Source organism: Olea europaea, chromosome 21 (genome assembly GCF_002742605.1).
Source record: "Olea europaea var. sylvestris chromosome 21, O_europaea_v1, whole genome shotgun sequence".
NCBI classification, from domain to species: Eukaryota; Viridiplantae; Streptophyta; class Magnoliopsida; order Lamiales; family Oleaceae; genus Olea; species Olea europaea.
In genome coordinates this window covers 8544863-8557178 of record NC_036257.1, presented here as the reverse complement: position 1 = coordinate 8557178, position 12316 = coordinate 8544863, and the positions used below count along the sequence as shown (strand labels likewise).

Sequence of the window (12316 nt, the reverse complement as noted above, 5' to 3'; positions counted from 1 at the left end):
AGGAGTAGGAGTAGCATTGATAAATCCTTTAGGGATTTGTTACAAGTTTGCATTCACTTTGAATAGGATGTGCACCAACAATCAGGCCGAATATGAAGCCTTAATCGTGGGACTAGAATTAATGATAGATATGAGGGTAAAGAATGTAATCATTAGAGGTGATTCTCAATTGGTAATTCACCAATTGATTGGTGATTTTAAATGCCAAAGTGATTCCATCATGAGTCAATATGAAATCGCCCAAGAGTTGTTAGAAGAATTAGACCAAATAGAACTTCAATGCGTTAATAGGATATATAATGACGTGGCAAATGAGTTGTCCCAGATGGCCTCAGGGTACTCAAAGATTTTAAATTGGAAGTCTACTTGTGAGTATGGAACCATATTGCCCATGATCCAAAGAAGGGCGAGAACGATTGAAATTCATTGCATACAAGATGGAGATGCAATAGATTGGAGGGTAGAGATTAAGGAGTTTCTTAAAGAATTTAATAAAGGAGATAGTAGAAAAATGAAGTTGCGTTTGCTAAACTATGTACTGATAGATGAAGAGTTGTTTAAGAAACGCTCTGATGGTATACTGTTAAAATGTGTAAGTTTGCAAGAAGCCAGGAAGATCATGGCTGAAGTGCACGAAAGGATATGTGGAGCTCATCAAGCTGGCCAAAGGATGAGATAGTTAATTATTAAGAGTAGATATTTTTGGCCAAAGATGGGAGAATTATGCATTCAGTATGCAAAGAGTTGTTTAGCATGCCAAAAGTATGGTCCAATACAAAGGGCGCCAGTACGAGAGATGACACCTATTATTAAATCTTGGTCGTTCAAGGGTTGGGCGATAAACCTGATAGGGAAGATTTATCCCCATCGTCCAAGAAACATACTTTTGTTATAGTTACAACTGATTATTTCACTAAGTGGGTAGAGGCGGTACCTTTAAAGGAGATCACCTAAAAGAATGTCATAGAATTTATTCGTGATCACATCATTTATAAATTTGGAATTCCACAAACTTTGATGGTAGATTACGGAACATCTTTGAATGGGGATCAAGTGAATAAATTCTTGAACGAGTTTGGGGTTAAATTAGTGAACTCCACACCATATTACGCTCAATCCAATGGACAAGCAGAATCTTCTAATAAGATTATAAAAAATATCATAAGGAAAATGATAGATGAAAATGCCAGAAATTGACACGAATGTCTAAACAAGGCCTTATGGGCTTATATGACGTCGCCTCGGTCAAGTACAAAAATTACTTCTTTCCAAATTACTTATGGACAAGAGGCCATTTTCCCTATGAAAATCAACGTGCAATCGATCAGAGTGTGTTTGCAATATAAGTTAAGTGGTGCTAGTTCAAAACTTATTAGAATTGGACGAATTAAAGTTAGACGTCCTAGATAGATTGCAAGTTCAAAAACGAAGAATGGCTAAATTTTATAATAAAAAAGTTATAGCCAAGTCGTTCAACCTGGGCGAATTGGTTTGGAAAACAGTACTCCCTTTGGATAGCAAAAATCCAAAGTATGGCAAATGGTCGCCAACTCCTTGTAGGAACGGAGACGATGGGAAGAACTTTACAGCTGGCCGAAGAATATTTTCTATATCTCCCATACCAAAGGTGACATCAAGAAAGATGGCAAAGTGGGCGGATCAGATGATCCATTTCCATGGAAAATGAAAGCTTTTGATTGATTGTCAAAAATGCCAAGCAATGGTAGCAAATTGATTTTTTGAAGAAGAAAATGGAAATCAAGATGGAAAGTATGAAGTATATGTGCATTTATAGGGAGGTGAAGGTGAAAAGACAGAATATAATGTGCATTTATAGTGGGGTGAAGGTGAAAAGACAGAATATGAGCAGCCATATTCGTGTCTAGTAAATGGGATTAAATGGCCCAAAATCAGGCAGAAATATCAAAAGAAAATGTGCAAAAATTTAGTATAAAACAGTTAAATTCCTGAGCGATTGACGATTAAAAGAGGAACGTCAATAAATACACAAGAAACTAAAATAGTTATTTGTTAACAATGATGGCTGCTGTTATATCAGTACAAGGTTACAAAGGGAAAGTCAATAAGAAATTACAAAAAAAAAAAAGTTAAGGCATTATATGTCTTAATTACAATTCGCCCCATACCAAACGAATTCTTTCCCTAAGTCTCCCCCAGTTCTCGCTCTGCCGAGAAGAAATGATATTCAATTCAGCCACAACATCATCATCAACTTCCAGCTTCTTGTACTGGTCGACCAAAGACTTGATTCGCTCAATTCCTTGGGAGGCATTGCGTTTTTTGGCAACCATTCTCTCCTTGGAGTCGTCCATCTTTCCTTGAAGCTCCTTCATCTGTACAGCCAAACTGGTCATCAAAGAGTCTTTAATCATGACTTCAGAAGAGATTTCTTTCAATTCGTCCTCAGCTTTGTTGATCTCCAAAAGCAAAGATTCTCTTTCAGATGCAGCGCGAAAATATTGAGTACTTTTGGCCTTCAGTTCAACATTTTTGGCCAGCAAGGAGAGGACCTCGGAATGGACAACCTTCAACGTCGCTTTAAAATCAACAGAAAGATTGAGTGACGGAAGTGTCAGTACTTGCTCCAATTTCACATTCAAATGCTCAAGCTTATCTTTATGCTTGGCAGCACTAGCCTTACCGATGTCCATATCCATGAAGGACACATACTCAAATATCGACTGCTTGAAGAACTTCATATCTTCCTCTGAAGAAGCAGAAGGACGACTGGTTGAAGCAGGACGAGATGTCTTAACTTACCCCCAGGAAGTGAACAAGTCTTGGATGGAACGCACGATTTTATCAGCATCCTGTAAAGAAAGTTACCAACATTGAAGGTTTTCACTACACTAAACAAAGTGAAAATAAAGCTGAAGCAAAGATTACCTCATCAGAAATCTTGGAAGGTGGCATATCCCTAGCCAAATCTACCACATGTGGCCCCACCATTCGTCAGGACTTCCCCTTGTCTAAACGAGAAGAACTTGCTGCAACGGGCATACTCATGAGAGCATCTGCAGAACTCAAAAAGCAACAAATCAAAAACCAATAGCGCAAGCAAAGGTGAAGCATCAAAAAAATGAATTACCTTTTGCTTCGACGTTTGGGGCGTCAACGCCCTGAGAAGAAGGTGGCTCATCCATTGGTTGTGATGAAGATTCTGGGACTGAAGATTTTTCTTTAAACGTAGTCCCGTCATTAGCTGGTTTGGACGAAGCAGCCTCAACAGAGGATGGTGGAGCAGGAGCTGCCAACACCAAAGCCTTCAAAGGAGAGGCTGAACTTTTCTGAGAAATCCAAATAAATCATTAGCACATAGAAAAGTTTCAAGTATGGAAAGGTATGCTTGTGAGTAAACCAATTTAATTACCTTCCTCTTGATGATGAGAGGGGTGTCATCAATCCTGACGATGAGATCATCATCATCATCAGCATCATCCTCCAAAATAGGAGATGCTGAGGCTGGCCGTTTACGGCTTGGGGCACTTTTAGCTGCAGTGGGCTTGGCAGGAAGAGAAGTTGATGGACGAACAAACTGTTTAGCACGAGCAGGGGAAGATGGACTCCTAATGGACACAAGAGTAACCAAAACAGGGGAGGTGGAAGAAATGTTTGGCTGGTCCAGTGAATGGAAAGCACGATTGGCATCAGTCGCAAACAATCTGCGCTTTACTGATGGCCAGAGTCGTTCAAAAAGGGGATGGATAGCACGGCTAGGATTGAAAGGGGCTAATGAAAAGTTGCTCGTCAAAAGAATATTGTGAGCATCTATAGCTTCTGCCTCTGCCTTATTAATGGTGTGGAAGCGGTCTATTAAATTTCTTGAATAGCAAGAGGGAACGGGCCAAGTTTGGCCAAAGCCAAGTTGGCGAGCAAAAAATTGGGGAGCATATATTTCAACCCCAGCTTTGGCATTGGTTCCAGTCAAAATATCATGGAACAACTCCCTCCCGGTCAAAAACTGAATCCAAACGAACAGAGAAGTGCTCGCACTATCCATAGTGGATGGAGGTTGCACATAATCCAGAGTCAAAAGGGGAGAAAAAGGAAAGAAGGAAGGGATTGAATCCAAAGTATAAAAGAATGAAAAAATGTCCCTTCTGGACATATTTACAGAAGTCAGGGGATCAATGGCTAGCCCATAGCAGCTAGCAGAAGGACTTGAAAAGGATGGAGCACCAAGCGATGGAAAATAGGCTCTCAACCACATTTGAGTGAATCAAAGAGGCCCACTTCCAGTAAGAGATGCACCATTCTTCAATTGGGATTAAAGAGAAGTCATGCCTCTATAGAGGGCAACTAAAAAGAAAGAACACAAATTTAGAGGCCTACCACGTCCCAATTCGTGCGCTATGGGTAAATAGCTCATGGAAGGCTTCATGTGTGGCACACACAAAATGTATTTACAAAGCCAAACCTGAAGAAAGGCCACACGCTCAGCATGGGAAGGCCTAGCGCTCGAGTGGTTATAACAGATTTGCAGACTTGAATAAGACTCGGTGAGTTTTTTTTATCAAATTTTGGGGTGACACCAGAAATCAAAATATCAGGGAAAATGGTATCGCCCAAAGGTGGCAGATTTACTAGGGCGCCAACATCCCTTAGGGTAATGGACATGGGACCAAGAGGAAAAACAAAAGTATTATACTCAGAAGACCAAAAACTTAAAGCGATTGGAAAAAGTGCTGGGTCAAAAATAAGGGGTTGAAGAGAGATTTCTAACAAATCAGAAATTCTAGCACTATCAAAAATTGCCTTAGTAGGACCATGGTCCACAAGGCGAGCATGCCATCTACGAAAAACGATATCAGATTTAGGCCAAATGCGAATACCTCTTTCGCGAAGCGGCCTCAGTGGCAAAGAGTTTAGAAACGGAGGGCCCTGAGTACAAGGGAACAGCTGACCGACCGCCACTTGCTCGATGGCTTCGGCGTTGTTAAATGAAGGACCTAGATAGAACTCATTGAGTTCAACATTGGCTGGTGCAAGGAAGTTCGGAGTTATATATGGCCGATTGAGGAGTTTCTGGAAGTTTTCGAAACTGAAGGAGTCACCAGACTGGGATTGTGAAGCAGCCATTAGGAACGAAATAGAGTTTATCGAAATTACGTAGCAGAGAAGCAAGAAGATGAATAATAATAGTGCGAGAGAGAAGCGCGAAACAATGAGGCGTGATTTAGTGGTGCAATGAAATGGCGTGTATTTGGGGGTTATAAGGGTTTGCAAACGTCGCACCTTTTCAGGCTATGGAAAAAAATAATGATTGAAATTCTTGGGAATTTCGAATGTTGCTGGGAAATACAAAGTGAATATGGCAAAAATTAATAATTGGTATTAATTTTGCCATATTGGGGGGTAATTGTTGACACACAAAAGTTCAGCCCAAATCGAATAGCCCAAGGAATGGAGCCCAATTGGAGGATCCTCAAATCATATAGCCCAAAGAACGGTCCAATCAGGCAATGCAGGATAAATGCCCAAATAGGGAAGCCCATGAACGCGGTAATACCATCGTCCAAGGTTACAAGTCGCCCAAAATTTGAGCGAATGGATTGTCATGCAGTTGCCAAGAACTGTGACCCTATTCTCGCCCAAACCTTCGAGTCGCCCAAGATCTTAGCAAACATAAGATATTATGGTTACCCAAAGGTGCGGTTAATGAAGCAGTTATTGAGTAGCTCTATCACGTTCCACGATTCAAAGAATTCAATTGAAGACGGTTGAACGACAAAAAGTAATGGCAGCAGTTAGAGATGGCAGTTTCATGACAAGTTGGCCACTATAAAGAAAGTGGGCAGTTATAGAGCGATCAAGCAGTTTTTAAGCGGTTGATCACGAAGAGATCATCCAGAGAGTATAAAAGGAAGAAAAGACATGGAGCAGAAGACCCCGAATCAAACACTCTCAGACAGAGAATATATAACTTTCAATTTCTTAGTTTAGATTTAAAACACTTCTTTTCAGTAACTTGTGTGCTTGCGCCCCTTGAAGGCATTCTGTTTTATTTTTCCAATTGTAAAGTCATAGCCAATAAAAACGCCTATTTTTGAGACTTTGTCTCAAAAGGTTTATCCCTTACACAATCGTCTGATCCCTTTTTAATTGTTAGCAACTAATCCGCGCGAAACACAAGGAAAGATTGTAGAAGGCAATATTGATATCTTTGTTAGGATTATCATCAGCAATGAAGGTGGGTTTGATCTCCAAGACAAGTCCCTTGCAAGCATTCTCCAAACAAGGCTCGAGTCGGTGGAATTCATCGGAGATGGCCTTCTGGAGGACATCATTGAAGCGCATGACATGGGAGAAATCTAGGAACATTGTATTGAACTCGATGGAAGTTATCGGTTCCACCTCCGCCTCTTCAAGAACTCCAAGAAGATATTCTCAACCCGCACAGCTTTCTTATCTACAAAGTACCCGTTGCCTCCATAACCATCCATTCTCATATACTTAATTCCACTTACAACCACAGAAAACAGAAAGAGAGAGGATTTGGGATGAGAAATTGAATTGGCAAAGACGAAAGTAGTCAGTGAAGGAATAAGGATTGGGGGACAATTACGGATTGTAGATTTGGCGGTAAAATAGATGGGAATCCCCCGCCAGTATCTAACCCTCCACTAATTTCTTTCGCCCCTCCATTTTTGAAGAAATATAGTATTTGGGTCTCTATCTATGTTTTTGTGGCATTTAAGTCACTACCTACTAAAATTTGGACAACAATTCATTTATTGAGACATTGAATTGAAGTCCCCAGCTCTTTGGAAATTATTGATATTTGAGACCCTATATTTCACTTCTTTTCATTTGCTTTTTCCTTGGCTTATTTTCATAAATGGTCCTCCGCCTTTGGACTTTGTGAAAACAGGATATATCTTTTTTATTCTAGAATTGAACGTCCTAGTATAGATATTTTAGTCTGTGAACCATCCTTTCTATCACATTTCATTATTTTGACTTGTTAAAAGGTCAATTTTATTTTTATTTTTTAAATTGAAAACCCTATTATACACTTACTTTTAGTAAAATAAAAAATAAATAAAAAGATAAATAAAAGAATATGACAATCTTAATTTCCTCCCCTTTTTCTCCATGGCTCCAGCACACATTAACTTCTCGTCTAGCCCCATGTGGTGTGGCGCCGTGTGATTGTGACTTGGCGAATAAGAAAAAGAATAAATTAGGGTTCGAGTGGTGAGATACACCTGATTTTTAAAATGATACTTTAAAAAGTAGGTGCGGATGTAATATTCACTTTCTATCCTCTCTACTCACTGTAGCAACAGAAGACTACCGCAATGCCGGTGGTCCAATAAAGCCCAAATATGTTGAAAAGTAGCATCTGTGTTAAGCTTTAGACTGTATCATCGATGTTATTTAGAATAGTCTTTCATTCTCTTAACTAGAGCTTTAATTATCTTGACAATTTTATAATGGGCAATAAATAGTAGAAATCTTAATGATGAGAAGACTTTCTTTAATCTCAGTGGTTGGATTATGGTTGGTGGCTCTAATTTAAATTTAAAACCGATGAGTGTTAGGTCTTTTTAATAATTAGAATATCATATTATGCAATGTCCCAATTAGGGTTTTCTTTTCTTTCTCATTTCTTCCTCTAACCAAATCAGACATTTGCTTCTTCACATAACATAAAATTAGCAAAATCAAATGAAAACTAACTGTTACTAAGAACAGCCACTTTTTTTTTTTTTCACGTATGTTCCACCATTCCTTTGTTTTTTTATCAGTGTATGATTCAATTATTAATAATAATATTAATAATTAATTAATTATTGGGTTCTTCTTCTCACAACGTAACACGAAAAATTTGGAATTTATTTTGATTTGTTTTGTGAGTAAGTATGTGGAGCCTGTTTGGGAGCGATTTTTCCTCTCAAAAAATTGATTTTTTGATCGTTATTTCACTATTCCAGTCATCATATTTGATTTCTTCTCTCACAGGTGGACCCCACTTTTTTCCTAATGATCAAAAAATCAATTCTCAAAATCACTCTCAAACAGGCTCTTTAAACGGATCTAGGCTTGGAGTGTATTCCCCGAACTTGATTCTTTAAAAAAAAAAAAAAAAAAAAAAAAAAAAAAATTCTTCTGGTTAACAAATCCCACGAATCAACAAGAAAAGATTAAAGAAAAATTTATGGCATGCATAATTATAGATCAGATACAAATCCAAAATGCAACCAAAGTTTATGAAATTAGTATTATAGGCAGTCTAGGTTATTTATTTCCATAAAAAACCAAACCCTAATTCATGGTAGCATGAAAATAATCAATACAAATGTCTTCAAAAACTAAGTACTAAGAAGATCTCACTAATATGCTCTGCTGCATGCATACATGGTCAGATCTCCAGTACTCAGCTTCTCACCTGTTGCTATATATGTGTATGTGTATATAATAAATTAAATATATAGACTACAATACTGAACTTAATGAATATTTACTAATTTATTATAGCTAGTTTGCACTCGGTGAATGTGGGAACAAAGAAAGAGAAAGCATCGTATTAATTTCCTTATCGCCCTTACTACGAGTCATCTCGTGGTTAGAATTTGCAGTAATGCTCAAACTGAGTTGCAAATCAGGCCAATCTTGAACTTCGATCATCTTCTCCTTGTTTGTCTGGACATGGAAATTATGTTTTAAAAAATGAAAGTATTAGGAGAGAAATATTGATATGAATTAAGATATAATATTCTTACCTTGATTTGAAAAGGATCTTCAAAAGTTTTGCCAAATGTTTCTGATATGATGCTTGACTTGTATTGTCCAGCTGCTGTGTTAGACATAGTAACCCTTTTGTCCTTATATTGATTCACATTGACAAATTGTCGTGGAGGCCATCTTTTCTCTTCAAGAAATTGGTTAGGCTTGAGTGGGCTATTTGCTGTCCTGAAGAAATTATTGCCATCAACACTTATATGAGGATTAAACCTGATTTTGGGATGTTCTTTATTGGATGACCATTGCTGATATCTATATATGTACACAAAGCATTAGAATCAAGAAATTCTGGATCATGAATTATTGAAATTTAATGGGATATATTTTAATATCATTGATGAATTTACATGATAAATTACCTCGGAGATGGAGATTCTTTGATCTGATCATACAAGGATAGGGAACCCAACCGATGACCTTGATTATGAGAATTTTGCACAAAGGATATGCCACCGTTTTCTACTCTCAAATTCTGTAAAGAACTGCGCTTTTCATACAAATTACTTCTAGAAAAATAATCTCTTGATCGGATATAATATCCTCGCTTCGCTTGACTGATTACTGTTGAAAAGGAAGCAAAATTTAGTAATGACTTTTCGGTTCATGATCAATTAGCTGTTAAGGGTAATATCCTATGTCGCAAGAACATATATAAGATTTGGAATTCGATATTGTACCTTGTCCAGAATCATCCAGTTTCTTGCATCGATACATCTGATGTCAATAAGGAACAATAAAATAAAGGAGAAAACACATATAACTAATTAGGACACAAAAATAGTAAACTTATGCAGTGATTGTACCTGTAAGTGACTTTTGACATGAGAAATGCTAAGTCCTCTCACGTTCATCAACTGAAGCACGGTTTTCGGAGTGGCTCCTAGAAAATATCAAATAATGTTTATTTTTCAATTTTTTGTTTTTTAAATAAGTAGGCCGTTGCACTTACTTTGTTTTCCACCCAGTTTCTCAATAGCATGAACAAATGAGAGATGGAGGTCAGGAGTCCACCGGAGCCTAGGCATTTTGGACCTAACATATCTACGAATTCTATTCTTATTCTTGTTTCCATTTCCTTCCTCGGATTTGTTACTATTTGCCGTTTGCTCAGCATCCTGAACACTGATGTCTGAAACTTCCATGGCATCACCATCCACATTGCTTTCGGCTTCTTCATTTAAGTCAATAGATGAGATATTCTGTGAATAATCTGATAATGCGTTTTCTTCCGCTTCCTCATTTCCACTGATTTTTCCATCACCAAAGACTTCCAATTCTTCGGCCATGCTATGCTTTCTCTGCAATTATTTCACAGTAATGACAATCAGGAAAACAAGTAATCGTTGTACTTATTGAACCAAACTTCTATCAAATGCTTGACAGTTTCATGATTTTCATAAATCAGTAGTGACAAGATCTGAATCGATCTGCCTCATCTTAAAGGTGTTCTTAAGGGATTAAATTTATTGTGAACTTAAATCTTTTTGAGCGAGCACAAATCAGATTAAAATAGGCAATTACTTTAAAAAGAAAGAAAGAAAGAAAGAAAAATACTGAAGCAAGCAAGACTTGAAAAGGTTCACTATCAAACATTTAAAATCATAATAAATCTTATTAAATTACCTCCAACTCCCTCCCATTTAATGATTATAAATTAAGCATGGAATTTCTAGCTGGGACTCTTTTATGCGGGATTTTCAGAACCTAGGGTTTATGATTAAGAGATTTTCCAGAAAAAACCATTTATATCAGAGATTGGGTAGGCAAGAATGTTGAACTTGCTTCATTTCTGGTTGCAAATGCCATGACAACTGATGCCAGTACTCTTTCAACTACTGAAAGGTGAGATTTTAAAGCTGATATAAATATATGAAATGGTGAGGAGTGCAAAAAATCTGTTGAGATACATTTATTGGTAATTTCTAAATTAACTGTATCTCCACCTAATACTGTAAAATAGTTTTTCAATTAAAGAACTCCATATGGTCAAGTTTCTAACAACTCAAGACAAAATTAGCAGGTATGAACTTTTAATATTTGTGGCCAACCAGGTATATGAGGAATCATGAACCAGTAAAATTGACAGGACACAACAAGAAAGCTTGATGAAAAACATACACATGAACTTAAAATAAGAAGAAAAAATGAGTGATTAGATATGTCCAAAAAAGCAAGTTATTCAGTGCAATCTTGATACTCTAAGCTCCCGATCAGCTCCTTTATTGTAATTCTTGTTCTCATAAATATAAAAATACGACTATGTATTGTGAAAAGGGACGAAATATCAGCAAAACCCTAGAAGGATATGATCAGTTTTTGAAAGAATTCGATGCATAACTAATAAGAAATTGAGTATGTGCTTATAAAAGGAGTTAGGCATTTGATAAAAGAACTGATCACCCAATACAAATCCTTCCATGACTGGTGGATATGGTTGTGGAAAAAGATCATTGTCATTGTTTCTGAACCAAATGAAACGCAGATGAGAAAAATGAAAATCTTGCCTTACAAGACTAAATAAAAAATCAGATAAATCAAAAAGATTATATAGAACATGATAATTCAGTGACAGATTACCTTCTCATTTAATTAATTATCCTAATCATTTGCTCCCAAATATCCAGTAGTTAAGAATTGCTTTTTGTGTTTTCCTCTTATATAAATTATCAGGTGTTGATATATAGAGGGACTACCAAAGGCAAATTTTTGGATACAAACCATGAAGATTCAAGATGCTTATTCAATCCTGTCTTGAGATTTCAGTACTTGCCTCAGATGATCGTTTTGCTACCGTCCCTGTCATGTTTCATCAGAACATCAGTACTTAATTCTCAGAAAAGCTAGAAATCTTGGGGAAGATTTTTACAATTTATTTACCAATTTTGATCGAGATATTGGAAGGAAAGACAGAGAAAGATAGAAAGATAGGGAATGAAAGGGAGAAGCCTGATATTTCTTATTTGTGGATGTTGAGATGTAAAGTTTCATTCAACCATGGAATTAAATTCCAATGTCATTTTAGTCATCAGAATTTCAGATTTTTACCAAGACTTTTCATGCAACGTTATACTTTCTTAATATGAAAAAAAAAATTAAAATAATTCAATGATAGACGGATGCCCCACTAGTTTTTTGTAATAGCATTGCAATAATTCTTGCATAATAGATGATACAGATGACTTTGGTCCCATTGGCTGTTGAATATCATGTGACTTCACAAAAATTTTCTTTCTTCTTCTTTAAAATCCATTCCTCGACAGTTGTCCAAGTAAAATCTCTCTCTCTCTCTCTTGTGATTATCATAATTGTTTGACCTTTGCAAGAGACTCCTTTCATTGATATAATTAAAAAATATTGTTTTAGGCATTATGTATTCCAAGAAATCTAATTGAAAAAGGGTTCCTTTCATCCCACCTAAACGAAGACTTTCTTCATCCATTATTAAAATTCATTTATCTGTCCCCCAGTCTTTTTTTTTTTTTTTTTAAAGATCAGTAAGGGTCGGTTCAAAATGCAGACATTTTCAATCTTTTGATGTTAGTCTCTG

At 36.8% G+C, this 12316-nt stretch overlaps 1 protein-coding gene and 1 pseudogene across 6 annotated transcripts; both read right to left on the bottom strand.

The window, feature by feature from the left end:
* The window catches only part of LOC111370080, a 23444-nt pseudogene extending 16980 nt beyond the window's left edge, over positions 1 to 6464 (bottom strand).
* A 1782-nt stretch (positions 6465 to 8246) lies between these two features.
* Positions 8247 to 11769, bottom strand: LOC111370528 (probable transcription factor KAN3). Of its 6 annotated transcripts, none has more exons than XM_022992251.1 (8): positions 11647 to 11769; positions 11540 to 11565; positions 9719 to 10067; positions 9573 to 9649; positions 9447 to 9483; positions 9129 to 9330; positions 8748 to 9021; positions 8247 to 8667 (listed from the first exon to the last, which is right to left on the bottom strand). In XM_022992251.1, the coding sequence occupies exons 3-8, from the start codon at positions 10053 to 10055 to the stop codon at positions 8503 to 8505; spliced, it is 1092 nt and encodes a 363-aa protein (XP_022848019.1). In that variant the 5' UTR covers positions 10056 to 10067; positions 11540 to 11565; positions 11647 to 11769; the 3' UTR covers positions 8247 to 8502. The 6 variants fall into 6 exon arrangements, with proteins under 6 accessions (XP_022848019.1, XP_022848017.1, XP_022848016.1 ...); XM_022992249.1 differs by having other exon boundaries at positions 11488 to 11565; positions 11647 to 11768; XM_022992248.1 differs by having other exon boundaries at positions 11540 to 11769.
* Between the last annotated feature and the right edge of the window lie 547 nt (positions 11770 to 12316).

What these genes read in the sequence shown, in the direction of transcription:
- LOC111370528 (XM_022992248.1), bottom strand. Translation starts at nt 11,572, where the DNA reads ATGACAGGGACGGTAGCAAAACGATCATCTGAG. An exon ending in TAGCAAAACGATCATCTGAG is followed by an intron (nt 10,068 to 11,539) that starts GCAAGTACTGAA and finishes AAATAATTGCAG; the next exon opens with AGAAAGCATAGCATGGCCGA. An exon ending in GAAACTGGGTGGAAAACAAA is followed by an intron (nt 9,650 to 9,718) that starts GTAAGTGCAACG and finishes GATATTTTCTAG; the next exon opens with GAGCCACTCCGAAAACCGTG.